The sequence below is a fragment of the Hippocampus bargibanti genome, linkage group LG06, assembly GCF_051943395.1.
Source record: "Hippocampus bargibanti isolate YZ-2025 linkage group LG06, ASM5194339v1, whole genome shotgun sequence".
NCBI classification, from domain to species: domain Eukaryota; kingdom Metazoa; phylum Chordata; class Actinopteri; order Syngnathiformes; family Syngnathidae; genus Hippocampus; species Hippocampus bargibanti.
In genome coordinates, this window is record NC_142739.1 from 4,065,001 (window position 1) to 4,089,999 (window position 24,999).

Below are 24,999 nucleotides of genomic sequence, written 5' to 3' on the forward strand. Positions count from 1 at the left end.
GGGCCACGACCGCCGCCCACCAGCCCAACCTGCACTCCTTGCTACTTTTAGTAATACAGTAAAGTCTCGTTATATCGATATTCAAGGGAGTCCGAAAAAATATCGATATAACCGGGACTATCGATATATCCGACCCTGTTTGCCTGTAATTTTCTCCGTGCGTGCATAGAAATAGTATCGATATAACCGGGACTATTGATATATCCGATATCGATATAACGAGACTTTACTGTAGTTTTTTGTCTGTATAAACATGTCTGGACAAATTTAAAAGCATGCCTATTATAAATCTTGAAGTTTATTTTCGAAAGCGAGCTGGACTGACTTGATGTGTGAGTGAGCTTGGGTAGGGTAATTAAAACAAGCTTCATCTCTTATATATATATATATATATGAACCAAATAAACTCATCCACTTCACTATGTTTAAAAATAATGTCACATGGAATTTTGATGCGGCGTTATCGTGCAATATTGCTTTTTCATTTTCCGCAAAGTCACACATGAAGAAACTAGCCAGCACATTGAATGGTCGATATTACAAGTGTCAATGGTGTGTCAGGAAAAAACTGCAACAGCTGAAACTGAAATAGAATGGGAGAGATAACCGTTAAACCTGGATTTAGGTGATTAATGTTCAGAATAGATTGAAAGAAGAGGATGTGTGCCAGTTATCACAGAGATCTTCAGACAGCTGAATACATGGGAAGAAAAACAATATTCAGCGTGGAGGAAAAAGCGGGCATTCTTGCATATACTTGTTTAAAACAACAACAAAAACAGCCACACCCATGCCATCCCAACTGTTCTTTGACCACCTCCCCCAACCATGAAGTCCCCCACCTGTCACCACTAACCAGGCATGTATGCTCTTTCAAACTAATTTCTCCTTCTGTTCCAAGACATGCTTGTAAATCCCTGAGGTCCAATCTCGACGTGGGGCACTGAGTGAATGTAGTTGTATTTTGGCCCTTGTGAAAAGACAAAAACGTCCGGTAACAGAGATACAAGTTGCAGTAAAATGACTCAACAGTATTTATTTTCGACTCAACACTTGAAACGTTCTTTTTTTCCCCTTCTAGTTTGCCTAATATTTGCTCTTGTATTTAACATGTGACATTTCTCAAGTGTAATGTTTTTGTTTTAATGATTTCAAATAGCTAGTGAAATTTTACATAAAATGCAAAAGCATTACATTGTTCTTTTTTCCTTCTAATTAACCTAATATTTCCTGTACTATTTAAAATGTGAAATTGCTCAAATGCAATGTTTTTTGTTTTAATGATTTGAAATACTTGGTCAAATTTAGATTTCATATGGTGCCTTGATCTAATCGTCATGTCTGCTTGTAATTGCAACTGTAAATAATTAACCCTCATTGTGATCACGGGGTGCGGACTTTGGTTTTGTGTTACAGATGCATGTTTGACACTGATAGGATTCCTATGGAACACACAGTGGCGAGCTGTTTTACAGCAGAATTGCAGACGGCAGCTTTCCAACAACCGTGCCCACCAAACTGGTTTTGTCATGTTTGCTAAGCACAATAAAGCTGTCCAAGTATCAGAGCCTGAATAACTCGCAGAGGCATTAAAATAAGTTAGTCAAAATATTATTTTAGCTCAGCCTTCTGAGAGGCGTTTCTCAAATCTGGTTTTCTTCGATACAAACTGATTTAGTAATGTGACTGCATGTTAAGAAGAAAAATGTTAAGATATACACAACAAGGAATGAAGTCACACAAATGGATGAGCATGGGTTTTGCACAGGTATTCATTCGGCATAGTGGCAGCTCTCTCTGTTGTGCAAACCTTCATCAGAATCAGAATCAGAATCATCTTTATTGCCAAGTATGTAGAACACACAAGGAATTTGTTTCCGGTAGAACACGCTGCACTAGTATCGTTGTCAAAAAAAACACTGCTAAGTGGCACTATACAGTTCCATTTTGCATCATGCCGTGCACTTGAGTAATATCAAACTATTTTGTTTCCTCATCCTCAAGACGACTTCATCGTGGATCCAGTGTGTTGCGTTGTACATATGAATATGAAAACCATCATCAATCCATATTCAATCCATCAATCTATTTTTTGCCACTTATCCGTGGTCGGCTCTGTGAGGGTAGTAGCTTCAGTAGGAAAGCCCGGACTTCCCTCTCCCAAGACACTCTTTCAGCTCTTCCTGGTGGATCCAAATGCGGTCCCTGGCCAGCTGGTGACATTATCTCTCCAGTGTGTCCTGGGTCGTCCCTGGGCTCTTCTGCCAGTGGGGCATGCCCAGAAAACTTCACTGGGGAGGGGTCCAGGTGGCATCCCAATCAGATGCCGAAGCCACCTCATCTGGCTCCTCTCTATGTGGAGGAGAAGTGGCTCAACGCTGAGCCCCTCCTGGATGACCAGGCTTCTCACCTTATCTCTAAGGGAGTGCTCGGACACCCTACGGAGAAAACTCATTTCGGCCGCTCATATCCGGGATCTCGTTCTCTCGTTGGCGAGCGACTGCATCCATGGGGCCCGGCCGGGTTCAGCCCGAAGAGGCAATGTGGGTCCCCCTTCTCAAGGGCTCACCACCCATGGGAGAGGCCAAAGGGGTTCAATGCAATGAGAGCGGGCCGGCAGTCAAAGGCGAGGAACCTGTTGATCCGATCCTCACGACAGAAGCTAGCTCTTGGGGAATGAATGTGAGAACATGAACTTTAATATTGTTCTATGACCAACGTGGACCGGCACCATGTAAAAGGTTAATGAGTAGAGCAGCCTCTGCTGTCCACTGCTACAGTGTGTGAATGAACCCGAATGAGTTGGTCCCATAAGGGTTGTTCAGTTTAGTACCGTCACAGAATAGTTTGGGGGTTATTGATATGATGGCAATATTTTAGTCTGTGGTGTAAACACAGTGATATCCTACCAGAATGAGACAGTGTCACTCACTGATTCATTCAGTAAAGTGGAATGTGGCACGTTAAACAAAGAAACACAACAGAAAAGATGTATCTTGTGGTTCTGCCTTTTTCCAATGCTGTTTTTTTTTTTTTTTTTTTACCTGCTCGTCCAATCAACAGACTGTGGATTGTCTCGCTAGCAGAATCAGCTATGCTAACTACCATACGTTGTTTATTTCACCAAAAGCTGTTCAAAGATGATCACTGAACAAAGCTCTTTGTATATGTGCAAAGTGAGCATGTCTGCCTTATTTGATGTGGCAGAGCCCATAAACCAATATAAGGTTATTGACTCAACTTCACAAAGTATCAACCTACAATTCAACAAAGTGCAAGTCTTTAATTCACACATTCACACACAAACTAATACAGTATAACTGAGAGATGGTTTGGTACCAAAAACAATGTGTTAATTTTATGTTTTCTGACGATATATGTTTACTTCCGCAAACTATAACCCAACGATGCATAAAGCATATTTTTGTATTTATCTTCACAATAACAGTGATACTACATTGATAGCTTAAAACACTAATGTGTTTTATTTCAAACTCTTAGTAGTGGTAGTACTGTACATCTATGTCTGGAGAGAAATTCCGTGTATATTTTTTGTGCCGTGGACAATTGAAGTTTATTCACGTCGTAATATACGTTGTGATTACTTGGCCTATCTCAGCTGTCTTTGGGCAGGAAGCAAGGTTGGCAACCCTGAACCGGTTTGCCAGTGAATCGCAGAAAAACATTTCAAAGTATGATATACGGATACATATTATTACTTGTTTTTATATTTATTTTCAGAAACAGATTCCACATTTAAGTGATACATATTTTTTGTAATAGATATATGGCAGCCCTGCAGTCGAGTGGTGTATACGTACAGAATGTGTATGTGTACACTGTATGTATGTATGTGTATGTTTATATTTTTCTGTTTAAGATACAAACATTCTACATTTGAAAAACATTCCTCTTAACGAAGGTAGCCAAATTCTTCCAGACGAACACATCTATTTGACAGCCTATATTTTTTGTTTATTTTGGTTTGGTGAAACTTGATCGATATTTCTCGGTAAGAGAGTAAGTATAGAAATATCAAACGAGACCATTTCTAAAAAAAGGAAAACTTGTCTTGCAATATTGTGCTGGTCTGGCAAAAATGTGGCAATGCAGCGAGAGGGAACTGATTCAGGTTTTACAGACTCTTAGTACCTTTCTAATGAGTTCTTTTAATGTACGTTGGATCTTTTTTATGTACTGTATCAAAACGGCATCGACCTCACTTCATTCAAATGAATGGAAACATTTGTCTAATTTTACTTTCAGCCTTGCTTAAGAGGTATTTGATGCTCTGACCTCTAGAGGGAGACATGCAATGCGTTTTGTTTTTATGCCAGTGCAAGCGCCCTCTGATGCCAGGTTGCGTCGCTATCCAAGCTAAATTGAAGCATTTTTACGACTGATAAAATGTCCAACCAGACAATTTGTGGCTTTCCGGGCCTCCGTAACTCAGATCTGATCTATTTAAAAATTCAGCTGTTGTGTGTAATCCAGTGGCTTGGTGAGTTAAATCCGTTTTTCATGTGAATTGCGAGACCGAATTTCACTCAGAAGTCTGGAAAGAGGTTGGAGTGTAAAATGGATAATAACGGGGCCTCCATTGTCAACAAATGGGTGCATTTGTTAAAACAACTTGGATCTTTGATATTATTGGTTGTTTGTAGGTGTCCCTAAAATATGTTTGATACTGCATCGGTAAAGTGTAAAAGTCATTGTTGCAATACATTTGCAAAGCAGTGCATGACAGCTGCCAACGCCAGTGTTTCTGTGGTGGTAACCATATTAACAGTGGTCATTTTGGCATTGTGATAAGGTAAATTGTGGAACAAATACAATCAGTGACATTCAGAAAAAACAAAACATCTTTTGGTGGCCCGAGCCATGTTGTGACGTCGGCGTCACATGTCTATTATGATACAAGAAGTTTGTATCATAATAAGTTAATATTGACCTTTCCTGGGCTTTATGCATCGTTGGGTTATAGTTTATTGAATGATTTAGTCCCACGCAAATGAGTGCAGCATGATTAAAAACAAGTAACATCAATGATATATTGACTGCATTTTAAAAAGCAAGAATGTGTTGATTTCCTTGTATTTCCATCCATACATTTTCCATACCGTTGGTACCATTAGGGTCGTGGGGGGTGCTGGAGCCTAGCTCAGCTCTCTTCGGGCAGGAGGCGGGGGACACCCTGAATTGTTTGCCAGCCAATCGCAGGGCACACAAGGAAGAACAGTCACTCTCACAATCACACCTAGGACAATTTAGAGTGGTTTTTGGAGTGTGGGAGGAAGCCGGAGGACCCGGAGAAAACCCAGGCGGGCCCGGGGAAAACATGCCCACCCTTTCTTCTTGTATTTATTTATCCAATTTGTATTGGCATGTTCAGGTTTTGTAAAACTTTTCCAACACACTTGGGTGTGTTTCAGTCACTCCTACTTTTATCAACATTCCTTTTCCATGGCTGAGGTGTGGTAGGCCAGATTATACACAATTATTTCCATGCTCACCGGAATAGATTGGTGAAGACATGCCATTATAGAAGAAATATGAGCCTTGCAATAACTGTAAAGTAATAAATTCATGCATGTGTTTAGGAGGCTTCAAACAAAAAAAAATCTCTTTGGAGAATTTAAGGGGCTCACCGTTACCAGAAGTCATCGTGGACTTTGCCTTCTTTTGTTTTTTTTGTTTTTTTTTTATGTGTTCAGGAATCAATATTACATATTGATTGTCTTTCCTATAATGGTGGCATCAATACAATGCATATTTACAGATTTATGGCTGCATATCCTTCATCTGTCTATTGGTTATTCTTTTGTTTCAGCACACATACATTTTAACCCAGGGGTGTCAAACTCATTTCGCATCGCAGGCCACATACGGCTTAGGGAGATGTCAAGTGGGCCGGACCATTAAAATTATACCATACTCTGCTAAAAATAGCAAAAATATCATGTATTTCCTTTGTTTTGGTGTAAAGAAGCACAAGAACATTAGGAAAATATTGACATTTAATGAACTATCCTTTTACAAAACATTTCATGAAACACCTCATATTTCCTTAGACAAATGTGCAATTTACTTTTATCATTCACAAATATGCATTGCAACAGATCCCACAGATTGTACAAAGGCACAAAACTTTAATTGGTACTGAAAAATATAGTAATGCACTTTAAGATTAAATGAGACTTTTAAAGACAGGGAATTTTTAAACCACTTACACATACGCATATAAAATCTAAATGTAATCCCCGCGTACACCTTACAAACTAAGGAGAGTGATTTTAAATGTGTAATGAAGAAAGTGTTCACCTTTCCTGTAAATCTGTAAACTTCATACATGAAACATACATACACATACAATACATACTGAAAATTTATGGAGTTGTATGAACAGTAGAATTCCATCACATAACTTTTGTTTTGAAGCTGCTGATTTACATTAAAGTGTGGTATGGCAGTCTGTGGGTTATGTTGCTGTTGCTGAGAAGTTTGTCAAACTGACGATGGTTCAGACCTCTGGACCGGATGAAATTTACAGTGCGAACAACCACCTCCATGACGTGGTCCATTTTCAGCGACTTGCAACAAAATGCCTCTTTCACCTGCTTTCTTTACGACCATGGATGACGCGCCGTCTGTAGCGAGGCTGACAGCGCGGGACCTGTCCACTCCAACTATGTCCAATACAGCAACGACAGAGCCGAAAATGTCCTCGGCTGTTGTGGTGTCCATCATTGGCACCAACTCAAGAAACTCTTCGGTAACAGTTAATGTCTCATCAACTCCTCGAATAAATATGGCCAGTTGGCCACGTCTGTGATGTCAGTGCTCTCGTCAATTGCCACGGAAAATGCAATAAATCATCTCTGCTATAGTATATCTTGTGAGGCTAATATGGGCAAAAGCCGCCTTCATCATGCATCGTTTAACAAAGTCACCGTCGAAATACGGCTTCAATGCTAATTATATATTTTGGCTAGCAATTAGGTAGTTGGCTTTTACCGCTGATTCATTGACTTCTCGGCTCCGGATGAAAGTTGACTGCTGTTTCCTCAGACCCGCCAGCATTCCGTTAATCTTTTCTCAGTTGTCCTTGCAACCCGTCATATTTTTCACTGTGATGAGTCTCGTAGTGGCATCGAATATTATATTCCTTCAATACCGAAACTTGTTGCAAACACACCAAGCACAAAGGTTTTACGTGCATCTCTGTAAATAAATAGGATGTGGTCCATTTTTCGTTGAAAAATCTACACTGCTTATCTCCTTTTCTCCGTTTAGATAACGACATTTTGGCTAATGAGGGTGTAGCGGAGAGGTAGAGACCGAGGTATTAACAACGTCGTAACAAGCAGCAGATGGCGCATTGACACCGTCTGCTGTTTTCAACTGTCTCAGTGATGCCACGTGTCTTCTACTCTGATGGAAAGAGTCCTCCCCTTAGCGGATAATCCATGAATTGCAGTAAATTAAAAATATTAATTCCATGTCTTTTATGCATGTTTCCACTTTCAAGTTATCCTGCGGGCCTGATCGAACCTCCTTGGGGGCCGGTTGCGGCCCACGGGCCGTATGTTTGACACCACTGTTTTAACCTAAAGGACAATGTTAAACAGCTAATATGATAAAATCACCATTATTCTGTGTGGTCAACCTCATATGTTATACAACCATGATCAGCAATAAGACTTCAGTGTTAAACTTCTGGTGTGTTTTCTATAACATTCCATTCAATTTCTCTGAAATCAAGAGACCAGTGTTGATCCTGTCGTGTATTCTGTTAAATGTTCCTGAATCTCAAAATATAATTATGAAGAATAAAATGCATGTAAATCATCAACAAAATTGTTATGCGGCATAATATGTGATGTAAGGAAAAATGTCCCCAAGCTCAGACTGCTTGTATAAGACCAGGGTGTTCCATCTGTTTTTAATGAAGCAGGATTGGGATAGTCAAGTAATAGGCATTCTGACACTTAAATGATATGTCTCCTTTGTGGGGAGAGAGAGGTTATGACAACAGTATTCCAAAGATGCCGTATTTTTTTCGGGGTCTCCTCAAAGAGTTTCCCCATGAGGAGCTCAACTTTTTTACTGGAACCTTGGGAGTATCAGAATTTCAAGGTTGACGGTCTCTTTGCATGCAGCTTCAGTTGCTCCAGTTTGTTGCCAAGGTACCCAGTCTGTGGAGATTACCAATGCTGGTCCAAACCTAGATAAATGGGAGTGTTGTGCCAAGAAAGGCATCCAGTGTAAAACCGGAGCCGTTCGAACATGACTTGCCGGGGTGACCCCTGATGTGAGACGCTTAAAGGCAAAATTCCACCCATCAAAGCCAACTCTGAGCTCTATTGGCAACGTCTTCTCACAAGCATTTCGTGGAATTAAATGTTAAAATTGGAGTACTCTTTTGTTCCTATTCGTATGCAAAGTGAGTACAGTAAAGTCTCGTTATATCGATATCGGATATATCGATAGTCCCGGTTATATCGATACTATTTCTATGCACGCACGGATAAAATTACATGCAAACAGGGTCGGATATATCGATAGTCTCGGTTATATCGATATTTTTTCAGACTCCCTTGAATATCGATATAACGAGACTTTACTGTACCTGTATGCACCAGAAATATTTTACGAAAATTGCTCAGAACACTATAACTGCCAGACTTTCAAAACAGTGAGAGGCACATTTTTTAGAATTAGGAGTTTGAGTCATGTTTAACATACTGGTAACTCTTTGAGACTGCCTAAAAGGCACTTCTGACAGTTTCAGCCAGTATTCTTCCCAACTGTTTCGTCCAACTGTTTTGTCATATTAGGTCAAACGTTAAGGTGTTTCTGCCTGCTGCAACACCACAATGCGTGATCAGGCACATAATCATCACGTTTCATGGTGATCCTTCTCATTAAAATATGCCAAAGCAATGCCGGACACAATGCGTCAAACATCTTAAATTCCTTTAAAAAGTAAATCCTGATTAGTTTTCCTTTTTTGGCTCCAAATTGCCCACCCATGAACCACTCCTGGATTCCTAAGCCTGCCTAGACATTCACTGGAACGACAAGGGTGTGTCTCTTGATCTGAAAAAAAAAAAAAACGTAGCTTAACATGAGCTAACAAACCCACACCCATGCAGACTCAGAGTGACACATTCTGCGCCTTCATGTCCTTACAGGTTGGGTTTAATACTTTGCACGTCAGAAAAATGGCTTTGTTTGCCTCAGACGTCGGTGTCAGAAAAGGTGGGGAAATCTTAATGTAGAGTTAGTTCACTGATGAAAGATAAACGTCAGACCTTCCAGTCCAGCTGCCCAAAGCAGATAGAGAACTGTTTTATTCACAAGACAGAAAACAGAAACACTTCATGTCTTCACTTTTGAGCACTCTCCATTATTGTAATTATCATACAATGACTGATAATTGTGAACAGAGAGCTTTGTCTTTTGGACACACTCATTGATTCACCAGTGCGTCAAATGGCCACATTGTATGACCAACTTCTGGCAAGGAAAATTGTTCAATGTAAATTTTTGTATTTTATTTTATTATTTTGCCTCGGTGTATCAGTGGCTGGTATCAGGACTCTTCAAAGGCAAAATCACTTCTCAGCAGCTCAATTTTGTTCAATTAAAAAAAAACAAGCCAAACTTAATTTGATGAAGTAATAAAATGATTATCATTCCTTTTCGAAAATATAATGAAGGCGTGTCCATCAGCCCACAGGGTCACTTCAACAGTGGTTTACCAGTTGTCTGTGGTCACCAATCCCCAATTGTCTGAAGAATGTTAAGCAAAAGTCATGATGAACCCAGTGGAAGTGTGCATGGGTGTGGGTGTGTGAGCGTGTTTACGCAGTGAGTGAACTTGATGTGTTCTTTCATATTGAAAAAAAAAATACAGTTAACCCCCACATATTTACTGTTTGGCATCGACCAATTTGCCTATCTGTGGATTTTGTTATTGTTTTACGAAAATTAAAGACAGGTTTTACTTCAGCACCAATTAGTGTAATGTAATTGTTAAGTTTAAGTCATACATAGTGTTTTTTGAGGGGCCCTTGAGGGGAGCCCTTTTACCGTCAAAACTGAAAGTGAAAGTACCTTTTTTTCTTCACGCCCAACACAATTAAGCCACTAACAGCCTGTCTAGTCTAACATGCCTTTGAATTTTTTCTGTATTCCTGATAATGTATTATCATGTTCAAATGCCAAACGCTAAATTAAATTCAGTTCAGTTCATCCTGGTATATTATTTAAAATGCTATGCTGGTTGATGAACCTCATGTGAAGGTGGTTTGAATGTGTTGACTTATTTATCCAGTGAATGCGTAGTTTCATGATTGTCTACATTATGATGTTTTATTATCTTTATTTTTACTGCTTTGCTGACATTTTGTGATCTATATATGTAATTACAAACCCATTTTAAGGAGTCCTTTGTTCTGGTCATGGCTTGGTCCTTATTTCCTTATTGCCTGCAATGAGCAGGGGTTATCTTTATCCAACATGCTGCTTAATGCTTTGTAAATCAGATAGAGGGTGTGTGTGATATTTTTCGAAAATGGGACAATTAAGCGATAGTAAATGCTTGTTACCACACTTCTCCCGCCTCTCTCCTCTTCTGGCTTAGGGTGTGTTTCAAGCCCTACCCACAATATCCTCCACTAAATACACACTTGGAACGACACATAGGAAGAAAGGCCTGGACTTTATAGCCCAAAGGCATCATTCACTGTGAAAGGGACTGAGCAAGTGGAGAAAAGGGAAAGGAAAAACACACCCGAGGGATAAAGAAAGGGAAAATTGAACACTGTCAGGGAGTTGGGAGGTTCAGAAGCAAGAGGGAAGAATTTGGTAAAATTTTCATTTATTGAGAGAGCCAGGGCCACGCAACTGCTGGAACGAACCAAGGGCAGATTGATTTAAGATCAAGAACATATTGGCAACTAATCGCCGATGGTCTTTTGAAAGTAGGACTATCATCCATGTGAAACAGACGTGACTTACAATGGCCTCGTCACATCAGCGATACAGGAATTATTCATCTGACAGCACAGGCAGGGAGAGGATGCCATCGGATGAAATCTATTACCAAGGGATGTTGAAGACTATGGACACCAGGAAAGGTAGCAGTAATTTGAAAGAACTATAAGTTGTTACCCTACTATGTGCTGGTCAGGGAAATGTTGTTATGTAGTATCCGTCCATTTTTATTTTTTGCTCGCTTGACCTGTCACCTGTTAAATGATCATCTCCAAATAAAATAGTATGTCATTTATGTGGAATATCAGCAATATGATTCATAAAAGGTTTTTGTAAAATGAGCAAACAGGGCTTTCAGGTGCAGGCAGGATATGCCGAGTGAATTATTCCAGAGATAAATGTGCACGTGCCTCATGCAATGCACTAGTGAAACGCTGCAAATTGCTATCGTTGACTCTTGTGTCAAACTTTAAGACTGATATGCAGGCCTGAAATATTGCTGGGTGCTAAACTTTGCACATCTGTATGTGTATGATGACAATGGATTTAGCATCTTTCAGCAAACATATCCTTTTTTTTAAAATAAAATATCATCCAGCATTGGAAACAGCACTAGTTAACATAGTGGGGGTAGAATGCGTTGACTGCATTATGGAGTAACCTGTGTCAAAAGGCAATTTTTATGAAACGTGCAATTGTTACTCTGAAGTATAAATCTAGTTGGCAAACTAGCTGGTTGGCAGACAGAAAGAGATCACACTGGCTCAGTGAAGTTCACATTAAATAGTTTCCCCCCCGCCCCAGCAGAGCAATTCAGGTTGTGTCCCTTTCTTCCAAGTTCTGTAATGTGTTAATAAGAATACCTGTAAGGAAATTATTGTAGCACTTGGGCATTGACTATGGGGTGTTGTATTTCTGCCCTTTGCTCACCTATTACTGGGTGTTGTCACCATGCTGTCGACATGCCATTCTTGAAACAGATAAGATGAATGACTCATGGCCATAGATCACACTAGTACAAATTGGGACTTGCTATGTGTCAATAATTATGGGTGAAGAGGCACAAGTTGATAAGATGAGATAAGAAAACCTTAATGTGTCTTACAATGGTGAAATTCATAATTTACAGCGGCAACAGAGGGAAGAAAGTAGAAAACCTGAAATATTTGCATGTACCAATGGAATTGTAAGATGGACGGCACACAGTACAGAATAAAATGAAATATTGAATGGGGTTTTCGATATCCCTCTGTTCCTGAAATGATGTTTATACAATACGCTCTGACATAATAGTGATTGAGCAATATCCTTCATATTTGTAATATTTCAAGGCAGACACAATCATGAATGTTGGAGGAACACGAGGTGTGCTCTTCCAACATTCATGATTGTGTGTATGTGTTTTTTCTTTCTTTTATGTCTTTTTTGAGCCATCATAGAGGTACAACAGGAGGTGGATAAATACAGGCACTGTTGTTGCATTGATGGGTGTGTTCCCTATCTCGGTCTTGCTGCGTCTTGTTGAAAAATTGCTGTCTGCCATGTCATGTCATAGTTAACACTTAAATCAAGCAATGGAAGATCGAGGCATTTCCTCATAGATACCAATTTTTGAGACAATGGGGAAACTCTGTCATTAACACTGGTGGACCGATCCAGCGTCATTCGGATGCAGCCATACATTATTTGGTGTTTTCCATTGCCTGACAAATTATTTTATCCCGAAATGAAACACACCAATCAACATAGCAACCACACATTTTTGTTCACTTTATTCATATCAATACATATCTTGCAAGAAGTTTACAATGGTAATTTCATACTGGATTGTGGTTTCTGTATTTTGCAGATGAACGGGACCGAGTACAGAAAAAGACCTTCACAAAATGGGTGAACAAGCATTTGATTAAGGTAATGGCAATTGATATCACTGTCAACAGAAAACACACACATTCAGTACATGTACAAATCAATCTATGAAAAGGAATAAAAAAACAAATACATTGCTAAAATATAGAACAGCTTTTCATGAGTAAATACAAAATGACTTGCGAAAAGTTTTGTTTTCCAAAATATTTTCCAAAATCCGTATAAAAGCACTATAAAAAAAAAATCATTTTTTCAAATTTAATAAGAATACGAATAACAAGCATTCTGTATTTGGGGTCGCCATTTTTAGATGATAATAGCTAGCATCATTTGTTTCATTCAAATATATTGATTGTCTTATTAGCATGACTACAATCATGTACCATAAGCATAGATTACAGATACATCGGAATTCTCCATGTTTGATCACCATTTTGGATACATATTAGAAATGCAAAAACATGTTTTTATAAAAACTGATACATACACACGCTCACTGCTTAGTTGTCTGTTTTCTCAAGTTCACATCACTAACATTGTAAATAGAGTCCTAGAGAGGCTCGCCAGATGCCGCATTTGTCATCATCTGAGAATCAATATAAACCATTTGTCCACTGTCACCTTTCCCCCTTTTTAGTGTCACACTGAAGCCCTAAAGCCACCTGATAAGTGGCAAATTCATTCAAGTAAACAGTACATGAAAGCCCTCTGAAGTTTCTCTTGAGTGAAATATTTGCCTTGAAAACAAAACCATGCGTGATAGGAGTGAAAAGGTGTCCATCTTGGGGTCACTTATATGTCAACTTATCTGTAGTCTTATTAAGTTCCTGATTTTAATTAAAACATGTTATTTAATATCTATTTTTTCTGTTAGAAGCACACGATGGCAGAGGCTAGGGGCTGGAAGGAGGGGCAGTACAGTTTTTTATTTTCAATGTGATTGCAGCCATAACATGGCGTACCACCACTAAATACAATTCTTTATTTGGTTTTCTTTTAGTTACTCTATATGTCAAATGCAAGCTTCGGAGTGTGGCCCAGCCATTTGGATGATCTTAGTCACCTATAACACGTCAGATGACTGTGTCAGAACAATGCTTATCGTTATTGAAGCCAATAGTAGCATGCATGATTCCTTGGGCACTTGCTTTTTTCCAATACAGGACTGCACATTCTACCTTCATTTATACTGTGCTTTGCCAACGCTGCAACGCTTGACAAAACAGTCAACCTAAAATTACGAAATAATATATGACAATCCATAAGAAGACACGGACATCTTAAAATGAGAGAAAAATGAATGAAGTATGCAGATGTCCTCTGAGCTTCAAGTGTAAACGTCACAGTTGCATTTGTTTTACCTACAAGCAGAAGTCTGAACTTTACTCAATGCTGCTCGTCCGTCATTCATCAGAACCATTTATGTGTCATCATCAGCCCATCATGACGTCAAGCCAAGGCAAATTTTATTTCAAGCGCCTTTCAAAGCTCTCAAGGACACTTTCCAGTCACAGATAAGCATAGATACAATAATAAATAAAATACAGTTATAAATAGAAACAAGAGATAGATAAAGCTACACAGAAAATGCAATTTTAAATTGGTGGGTTTTGAGATGGGATTTGAAGGTGGGAAGAGAATCGATGTGACGAATGTTGGGAGGAAGTGAGTTCCAGAGTTTGCAATCTACATCAGCAAAATTTAATGGGTTGGGGGCGTCGGGTCAAAAGATGAACAAAGTATTCGATGCATAAAAGAAAATATCACGAGACTGAAATGTACAACTGCACAAAAAAAGTTCCATAAAAAGAACTGTACATACTTGATATATGTAACTGTATTGACTTGCACATCTATGAAGATACATTATTTTCAACACTTATCCTGAACACAGTCTCACAGATGCCTGCAAGTTAAATGCGAAACTATACCCAGTTAGTTGCGGGTCACACAAATAGACAAAATCATTCACATCCACACCTACATCATCACTGACGGGCAAACAAAACCATCTGGGACAACAAAGATACTACTAAAAGGCGTGAAGACAGCAATTAAAAAAAATCAATTGACCAGAAAACAAACCAACACAAAATTAATTTTAGTCAACAAACCATAGGTAACTTGATATGCATTTATCTTAGCAAAACCTGAGGTAAATTTGACATTAAATTGCCATTGTGAAGGAAGAATTACTCACATTGGGCAGGAAAGTGTTAACAGTATGGAATGCTGTGCTAAGGTGAACTGACAAAATGATTGATCGTGATAGTTAAATGGTGGTCTACAGGACACACTCTCGTTTGGGTGTGGTAAGGAGGGGCTTTAAAGGGACACGTAAAATGGAGATTTCCTTTTCAGTCAATGAGCTATAGAAGAATGTAATGTTCACTTAATGTCAAATGCAGGGTATATGAAGTACTTCATGGCCCGAGCTGTTGATGACAAATTTGACAGTGTGTCAGTCTTCGTGTGCGAATGATTTTCTCTCTGGAGAACAAAACAGTTACATTATCGTGTGAGAACAATTTCTACTGTGCAGAACAAACCGATACATTTTCCCTTTTTGGTAAATTTTCCTTTACCTATGCAAGACTGCTGATCATGTTAACTCCACATACTATATTCATTGTTTCCAAAAGGTGGTGATATGGAAGTAGAGTGAGGCAGCAACAATGTTAAAAAAACACAAATAGTGCTTAAAATTGACATCATAGTTGTGCAACTGTGTCAGTACTCGTTAATTACAAATAAAAAAAACCTGAAAAACACATTGCTGGGATATTATGCATACCTTGGTTAATATAGCAAATACAGTACTCTACTGTATTTGAAAAAAAATCTCTCAAGTGTTAGTATGTTAACAGTGAACCCTGGTGGCCAATGTGTGGCCTAATGTGTACATCTTTAATCATTCAGTTCTTGCCAAAATGAATGTTGCTGTTCTAACCTGTATGGGCAATGTTCTTTCATTTCACTTTGGGGCTGAGACTTGTCTTGCAACAAGACCAAGCGATACCCTCTTATAGTAACACTCAGCCTTTAGTGTTCTCAAATTGGACTACATTAATTTTTAAAATTTCCCTCTCTCTCACTTTCTAACCTTCTGTTATCTTGCACACCAACAAAGCATATATTCTAAACAGTCATCCTCTATATCACATATATGCACATTGCACTTGCCTTTTTTCCATCTTTCAACATGAACAGATTTACGCGACTTTTATACATTACTCATTTGTTGTAATTTCTCTATTTAGCCCTGGAGAGCAGAGGTAGGTACCAGCATGTTCTAGTTTAGCTCTTCTTAAAGGTGTGATCTGGAAGAATGATGCATTTACTATGTGTGCTCCTTTTTCACATTGCTCACCTTCTTGTGTGTGTGTTTTGTTTTTGTTTTTAATTAATTGCAATTTAACATTTTTCATTCATGTGGTTGCATTGACTTTGGTTTTCACCAAGTTAATTATCTCACAAATTCCCCACATTTTATTCTGCATTCTTCAGAGGGCTCAGACTTTAGTCTCTTTCAGCGACACATTCTTGACTTATGTATAATTGTACTGGCAGATAAGACAGAGCTGTAGGGGAATTGTTCTCCAAGAATCACAGGACTGCATGAAGACGCTATTTCCACTTTGTTTAAATTAACTTATACAGCATCTGTCCAATGCTCCTGAAAAAAATAAAAATATCAATCTCATCACACCATGGCTCGTATGTCTTGTTGTGTTTCTTTCGTTAGGCCCAGCGCCATGTGTCAGATCTGTATGAGGACCTCCGAGATGGACATAACCTGATCTCCTTGCTAGAGGTCCTCTCTGGAGAAAAACTGGTGAGTATTGCTGTATGTGTCAGTGTTGATTTGGGGAAAAAATGCTAATTTTGTGATCTTTCTGATGATGTATATATTTTTTTCATCTATGTATGAGGCTCAGTTGCGATGGGAGTGTTGAACTAGTTTATGTCCTTAAAGGGGAAACTTTATCGTCCCTGTCTTGTTCTATGTGCCTCTATTTGTCTCAACACTGCAATCTGATGAATATCAAGTTTATGGAATACGAGTTAAGCAGCAAAATCCATTCAGCAAGCTCAGGGGATGGCCATTTTGCCACTTTATGTCAATTGAAAATAATTAAAACGGCATCACTGTTGCTCAGGGTTCAGGTAATGACCAATCACACCTCACCCGTTTTCTCGTGGAAATGTTGTCAGTGCTTCAGAAGTAAACATCATCTTCAACTTTAACTTTGGCCTTTGTTTTTGGCGGACTTTTGCATTCAGATCTGGGCTCCTTTTCACTCACTTCTTCTTTACCTCTTGTTTGCATCCCTTTAACATTTCTCTGTGTGAACTGATCATTGCTGTATCACTCTCTTTGCATTGCTCCTTTTGGAGTAAGCTGAGGGAGAAAAATGTTTTCGGGAGAGTTCAATTGGTGAGTGGCTTGTCATATCCCCCACTTCTCCAATCATGTTCATGTGCCTTCCCGGGTATTTGGTTATCAAAAATCCAATGGTACCTCTACTTACGAACATCTCTTGATACAAAATGTCCGATTACGAAACATCTCATCAGAAAAATATTGCTAATTGTTCCATCAGAAATGTTAAGATTTGAAATGGGTCAAGTACAGTACGGGCTGCTAGTCATAGCTCAGAGTTTCCTCAATGCAACATACTTATAGCTGCTCCACCATTGGTTATTACTGAGCATCATCATGGCATCATTGTTATTTGCCGCTTAGGCCATGAGGTGTTCCGATTCTTATTTTACATAAATATGAGTCATCCAAGAAATATGCTCGGGTGATTGCTCACTATGTTGAGGTGTGCCTTGGACATTTTTGAAGTTTAGTTAAAATCTGACAAGGACACCATCCTTGGATTAGTACTTCACAAAACAGGCAAGAGATATAAAAACACTTCTGAAAGACAACAAAAAAACGAGGACATAATTAAAATAAATGACCAATGTTTTTAGTCTTAAGTCTTTGTTTTTTACGCTATGCACAACTGTCATATATTGTGCAGAAATATCATTTAACATGTACTTGTTCTATATGTTGATGCATTTTTATGCAGAATAAAACATTTACCGGTATGTCAGAATGTTGGAGGTTGAGGCATTTATACATGGAAATCACATCTGTACTTAGAAAATTTTCTAGTTAAGAAATGTCTTCCAGAACCAATTAATATTGTAAATAGAGGTACCGTGGTAGCTTAATCTCTGACTCAACTTTTATCTTTTTAATACTTTTTCCATCAAGCATTTTCCTATATCTATTATACTTAGCTAGAGAGAAAGTGCCAAGTATTGAGTATGACAGTCGTCCACCCCTGCCTCCAATCTACAAGTAACAGCAATACCATATGTGTTTTCAACCTCAGTAGAATGCCACCCTATTCAGTCGATGTGGTTATACAGTACAGTGATACCTCAGTTTACAAACTAAATTGGTTCCCAGAAAGTGTGTGTACGGCGAAGTTTGTCTTCCAAACATTTCTTCCCCATAAGAAACCATTAAAATGACAATAATCCGTTCCCAGGTCCCCATAAAACATACATTTCTATGAAATAAGCCTTGAAATTAACTAAAATATACCTAATTTTATTTATAATAAATGTTCTATTGTATTGTAATTAAAACAATAATCTGTACTGTATAATAACGTTGTTTTATTTACCTTTGTGATGGTAGCTGTCAATGGATGACGAACTTCCGGGTTGCCTCTTGACGATATCCGAGTGAAGTTGCCATGCTTTCTCGGCGATAATACCCTCACCCACACTGTCCTCTGCATGCTGGTTTTCATTAATCCAAATCAACAGAAGTTTTTCAACCTCTTCTATTGCCTGAAACTGTTGCTAAGACAACACTGAAACACCCTTAATAGTTTCCTTGTTATTAAGGATGGTAGCAATGGTCGACTTAGCGTAATGATACTAGGACGCTAACTCACACAAACGCACACCTCGTTCGTGTTTTTCGATCATCTCCTTCTTCTGCTCAACCGTAATTTTCTTTTGTGTCGTCTTTAGCTTAACACTAGCCTATGGTTGGGTCTTTTTCGGTCCCATAATAGCAAAAGTATCCTCAATAACAAACCACATCCGCACAGTCCGCCAGACACCGTTGCAGTTTTCGACCGTGTGGTTTTGTGTTCTTCAGCCGAAAACTAGTTCGCCAGCCACCGTGGTGCTCCGTGTGCTTTGGTTCGTCCACCGAAAACTAGTTCGTCAGTCAAGACTCGATGCTCGCGAATTTAATGTTCGTAAGCTGAGGTATCACTGTATTTAGAACATTCCAACAAGTTACTGTTTAACTAATTGTTTTCAAAACAACCAAATTTTGGCACGAGTGTCTTCATTTTTTAATATAAGCTTGCTCATTTGACATTGCTTTGCTTTAACCCGCTATCTTCAAATTGCATCCGCCTTTGTTTAAAATTATCACATTTAATTCAATAACAATATTTAAGGATGCTGAAATTACATTCTTTTTTTTCTTCAGCCCAGAGAGAAAGGCCGCATGAGATTCCACAAATTGCAGAATGTACAAATAGCATTGGACTTCCTCAAGCATCGGCAGGTAAAAACTCTCATATTTAATTGCCTAAAATTACAAGTGTCGGCCCCATAACATTCAAATTACTGCTTTTGTCTGTTTATGTGTTTGTTTTCTCTAGGTCAAGCTTGTCAACATCAGAAATGATGACATTGCAGATGGAAACCCCAAGCTTACCCTTGGGTTAATATGGACCATCATCTTACACTTCCAGGTCTCCTCCGCTGTCAGTGTTGTGTATTATCATTTTATCGCTCCGAAATCTCTGGGATCTGCAGATATCATGTGCCTCTTCCCAACTCTGGAATCAATCAAAATGGACCTCCTTCTGCTATACTGCGCTCAGTGACACTGCATCACCCTTTTCAATTACTACTACAATCCGATAAGTCACCATACTTTACTAAAACAGCAAGAGATCAAGTGTGAGTATGAGTCACCGTGCTTGACTCTCAAGGGTAGTATGTGCCAAGACCACATCTCACATTGGGCCTTGTCCTGCTCCGTATGCCAAAATGAAAAGCAGAAATCCTGAAAGTTTCCAGAAAAAAAAACATCAGTTGTGGCATGTTGCTGTATTAACTGTCCCCAAAAGATAATTATTTTGTTCATTACCATGGTATTAATTTAGGGCGTGGCATAAAAAAATAATATTTTATGGCTGTTGAAAACGATCATTCTCGAGATTGAATTCCTCCAATGAAAAACCTTTTTAGAAATTATAGTCTGTTGAATCTATCCTGGAGTATAATTGTGCACAAAGAACATCCACCCACTTGATTATGAATGATTTTCTGCTGTTGTTTATCCTTAATTGGTCGTCAATGAACTCTTCCCTGGGTTTTCAACCTGCATATTGATTAATTTCAAACTTTGGGTATCCACTAATGATCACTGATTTCCACACTTCTCAAAATTTTTCTGTTATTCATTTTTTTCAGTCTGTAACTCTACAATTTCTTTGCACGGTTTTAGATCTCAGATATTCAGGTCAACGGCCAGTCTGAAGATATGACGGCCAAGGAGAAGCTCCTTCTCTGGTCTCAGAGGATGACGGACGGTTACCAAGGCCTCCGATGTGACAACTTCAGCACCAGCTGGAGGGATGGAAAACTCTTCAATGCCGTCATTCATAAACATTAGTATGTCTACTCGTTTGTTTTTTTTGTCAATATTTTGATGTCCCTGCTTGTAACGACACCTCATTATCCATTAATTTTATTTTGAAAAATACTGGAGCAATTAAGGACTCAGACACACTTTCAAATTTAATATTAGTTGCAGAAATTCAATATTAGTTGCTCTGTATATTCCCTGGGTGTTGTCACACACACACACACACACACACATATATACAGTAAAGTCTCGTTATATCGATATTCAAGGGAGTCCGAAAAAATATCGATATAACCGGGACTATCGATATATCCGACCCTGTTTGCATGTAATTTTCTCCGTGCGTGCATAGAAATAGTATCGATATAACCGGGACTATCGATATATCCGATATCGATATAACGAGACTTTACTGTATATATATATATATATATATATATATATATATATATAGAGAGAGAGAGAGAGAGAGAGAGAGAGAGAGAGAGAGAGAGAGAGAGAGAGAGAGAGAGAGAGAGAGAGAGAGAGAGAGAGACAGACAGACAGACAGACAGACAGACATAGTTTTTGTGGTTGTACAATACATATTGATTTAGATAGTGCTTTAACAACTACTGCACGCATTGCATGCATATATATTAACACATGCACATACACTTCACCTCTGAGGATTTTTTTCATTGGTTAATTATTCTGATTTCCTCTAGTCCCAGGCTAATTGACATGGGCAAAGTGTATCATCAGAGCAACCTGCAGAACCTCGAACAGGCCTTCAATGTGGCTGAGAAAGACCTGGGTGTAACACGTCTTCTGGACCCTGAGGGTATGTATGACTTAGAAATGATTGGAATTTCAAAATGGGTAGAATTGGAAAAAAATGTTAACTCTCTCTCTCTCTCCCTCTCTCTCTCTCTCTCTCTCTCTCGCTCTCTCTCACTCTTTCTCTCTCTCTCTCTTCTTTCTCTCTCTCTCTCTACATCTCTCTCTCTTTCTTTGTCTCTCTCTGCCTCTTGTCACACGAGGCCAGGTAGGCTTAACCATACAACAGTGCGGTATTTGTAAACCTTTTGCTTCATGTCGTGATGATGCAAAGAATGCACAGACGTACATAATGAGCTCTTGAGGGGGTGTCACTCAAGCAGCGAGTGGGGGTCGCACTGGATAGATGGCTGTATTGATGGCACTCGCTCCCGATGGTCATTAAATTCAATACACAATGCTTATTACCACTGTCTTTAATACTACAGTATATAATTTCTATATTTGCTCACAGATAGCCACTCTAAGGACACACACCACTTCCTAATTGCGCTCTTATCTCACCTGTGCACTCCAACAACAAATAGCTAATAGAAATTCAGTATGAGGGAGGCCTCTGTGACTTTTATTTGTCAGATGTAACAACCGTGGGTACACTGATAGACGCCAGGAAGGTCCTCAGTAAAAATTCAAAAATAAACCAGGTGACATTAAACGCTGGAGTGTTCACAAAATGCAACTGTTTATATTCTAGAAAATGCAGTGCTTTTGTCACTGTCCTGCTGATTGCATTAAATCTGCAATCATTTGCATAACTGGAAAATTGTGTTGTTGCACCACATATATGATAGAGTCACTTGACATGCAATTTGCATTGTCCTTTCAGATGTTGATGTTCCACACCCTGATGAGAAATCCATCATCACTTATGTGTCTTCTTTATATGATGTCATGCCTCGTGCTGCTGCACACGACACCATGAGAGCTGATGTAAGTGAAACGTAGAAATTCTGTATATTTGAGATGGTGCAAATCTGGTCATATCTGGTTATCAATACGGTGAAATTACTGTATTGTTCCAAGATATTGCCATTTCAGTATGCATCTTGCAGGATATTACTTAACAGTGTGGTGTTTGAGAACTAATTGTGTCGGACTACCTCTGTGTTATCGAGTTTCCTTAGTGCAGTCACACAGAAAAATCCCATACTTGTATATTAAAGGACATATACATAACATGTATATTCGTCCTAGGAAATATGGGAAAAAACCTTTAAAGGACAACCGACGTCTCCGGACAAGTTGTGTCCATAATTTGTAAAATGGCTTCAAATGACTTTTACTGAGCGTATTTTAATAAGATTCCACCGCATATAGTTATATTTTACATTTTAAGACTCGCTGTGAATATTCAGGAAGTCTTGTTTTTGAGTTGGTGACGAGTCCGTACGTGACGTCACGAAAGGACTGCCCCCTGACCGAAAAAAGACACATTGTAGCAGTCCTTCCATCACATCAATGTATTTTGCTGTACATGTTTGGTCTGAGAAACGTGTTGCACCCAAAAGCCGCCAGAAGAGTGGCACCCAAGCTCCGTATAAGGAATTTATCAGCCTGTGGAAGCGGAGGTGGTCACTGGAGGTCGCCATTTTGTGCCTCTTTTTTTGGGTGAGAGATTTTCCCCAATGTTGCCTCAAAATGGCACATATAATTCTTTAATCGATTGCAATCATGTATGCTTTCCTCTTCAGAACTATTTGAATCATATTCATAACAGGATGTGGAACAAGAAAGCATATTCTCCGAATCTGAAGCAATTGTTTTGATTCACAAGCAATGCAAGACGTCTTGGCGTGACGTCACGGACTGGGGGCGGGACTTTCTGAAAATGCCCAATTCGCAGCTCAATTTTTTGCAGATTTTGGACACTTTAAGTCATTTTTATTGGTGTTTTGCATTTGACTAAAAATATCATACTGAGTGTTTTGGGTATTTTAGATCCTATAAAATGTTTTTCTGATGTCAGTTAAAAAAAAAAAAGTGATGTCGGTTGTCCTTTAAAGGGCAATTGTAAGTCTTACCTTCTGAATAAGATGTTCACTCAAAAACTAGATTACAAATCTGTTATGTGGTAATTTCATGTCTATTATTCTGAAAATTGGCTAAAGGAAGCTATTATACGAATTGATCATCCATGTATTTAAAAGCTCCGGACGAGTCATCCTGTATTCCTGGTATACGTATATTCTTTAAAAAAATAGAATACCCCCATCTTTCTCGCGCTCAGTATTATCATTCCTCTCCCGCTTTCCACCACCGTTCCCATCACTCACTCGTCATCCCATGTTGTCCCACTGCACAATACCTGGATTGATAGTGGTGCCTAATCAGGTTTGGTGTGTCATCTGAGTGATCGAAAATGGTGAATCACGAGAAGAAAATGTCCCCGGTTGTTGTCTGCTATTGTTGAACTGCTGTTGCTCTGCGTTTTGCTGTGTTGGCTTCAGGAGTTGGAGCTGCGCTGGCGGGAGTACTATGAGCTCGTAACTCTTTTGCTCCAGTGGATCCGCCACCATGTCATGGTCTTTGAGGAGAGGAGGTTCCCAGCCAGTTACGAGGAGATAGAGGTGAGACCTGGTGCAAATATTACTCATTCTATGTTTGCCTCTGTAGTTAAGTGCATGTATTTTACTTATTTTGAATGGTTGGTTACATTCACTTATTTTTCATTATTTTTTTTACACCCTTTAGCTTCTTTGGCGGCAATTCATGAAGTTCAAGGAGACAGAACTGCCACCGAAAGAATCTGACAAGAACCGCTCCAAACACATCTACCAAACCTTTGAGGCAAGCTCTGTTTCTTCCTTATTTGTAGTTTTTTTTTTTATTTACTCGACTCCGGTTATAGCAAACAGAAACTAATCATGTGTACTTGTTCACAGAGTGCAGTTCATGCTGGACAGGTGAAGGTCCCACCGGGCTACCATCCTATTGATGTGGAGAAAGAATGGGGTCGACTTCACGTTTCCATTTTAGAGAGAGAACGACTGCTGAGGACGGAGTTTGAGAGGTCAGTTGACAGATATTAAACTGTGCACATTAAATTCGGTGATGCTCAGTCAGTTTTAATAAGACTGTGTTACATGAATGCCTCTCTGTGTGCATGTAAATTTGATGACAATCGGTCACGTTTTTTTGTGCATTGTACAACTGTAATGGAACGCGTGAGTACCATTGCGCACACACACAGACTGGCTGCATTGGCCAGTTATTCCTGCAATACATATTCTTTTGCGTTTTTGTTGTTGTTGTTGTTTTAAAGGACACATCTTAGCATTCCACTTCCTGGATTATTTCATTTCTGTTTTTGAGGCAGGAGAAATGTGTCCACAATGACAAAAATAAGAAGAAACAATTCCTCTGTTTTAGTCATAAAAGTGGGCTGTCTGGATAAAATGACAGAATAGACTGAATATGGTTCCCAGTGTAAATCAAACTGTGATTTATTTTTTTGGCTGAAAGCTAAGCATGGTTGGCGGTGGCAAATAAACAACAAAAAACATTGACCGTAGCAATCTCAATTTCGTACACTGCTAGAGGATGTTTTTTCTTCCTAAATCGACGCTTTACGAAAGTTTTACATAGTTTGATGTGCCCAATGGTAAATTTGGTTTAAACGTACC

General features: G+C 39.0%; 1 protein-coding gene across 6 annotated transcripts in view; it reads left to right on the forward strand.

Moving 5' to 3' along the window:
* The window catches only part of plecb (plectin b), a 128,429-nt gene that overhangs the window by 77,427 nt on the left and 26,003 nt on the right, over nucleotides 1-24,999 (forward strand). For 3 of the 6 annotated variants that reach the window (XM_088998231.1, XM_088998232.1, XM_088998226.1), the window contains exons 2-11: nucleotides 12,851-12,912; nucleotides 16,616-16,705; nucleotides 19,388-19,465; nucleotides 19,563-19,667; nucleotides 20,417-20,583; nucleotides 21,265-21,380; nucleotides 22,203-22,306; nucleotides 23,824-23,943; nucleotides 24,068-24,163; nucleotides 24,259-24,386. In XM_088998231.1, coding sequence (XP_088854357.1) covers nucleotides 12,851-12,912; nucleotides 16,616-16,705; nucleotides 19,388-19,465; nucleotides 19,563-19,667; nucleotides 20,417-20,583; nucleotides 21,265-21,380; nucleotides 22,203-22,306; nucleotides 23,824-23,943; nucleotides 24,068-24,163; nucleotides 24,259-24,386 — 1,066 coding nt within the window. Of the gene's footprint in view, nucleotides 1-10,796; nucleotides 11,145-12,850; nucleotides 12,913-16,615; nucleotides 16,706-19,387; nucleotides 19,466-19,562; nucleotides 19,668-20,416; nucleotides 20,584-21,264; nucleotides 21,381-22,202; nucleotides 22,307-23,823; nucleotides 23,944-24,067; nucleotides 24,164-24,258; nucleotides 24,387-24,999 lie in introns of those variants that run through there. The other 3 variants (XM_088998228.1, XM_088998230.1, XM_088998227.1) reach the window with 3 other exon arrangements.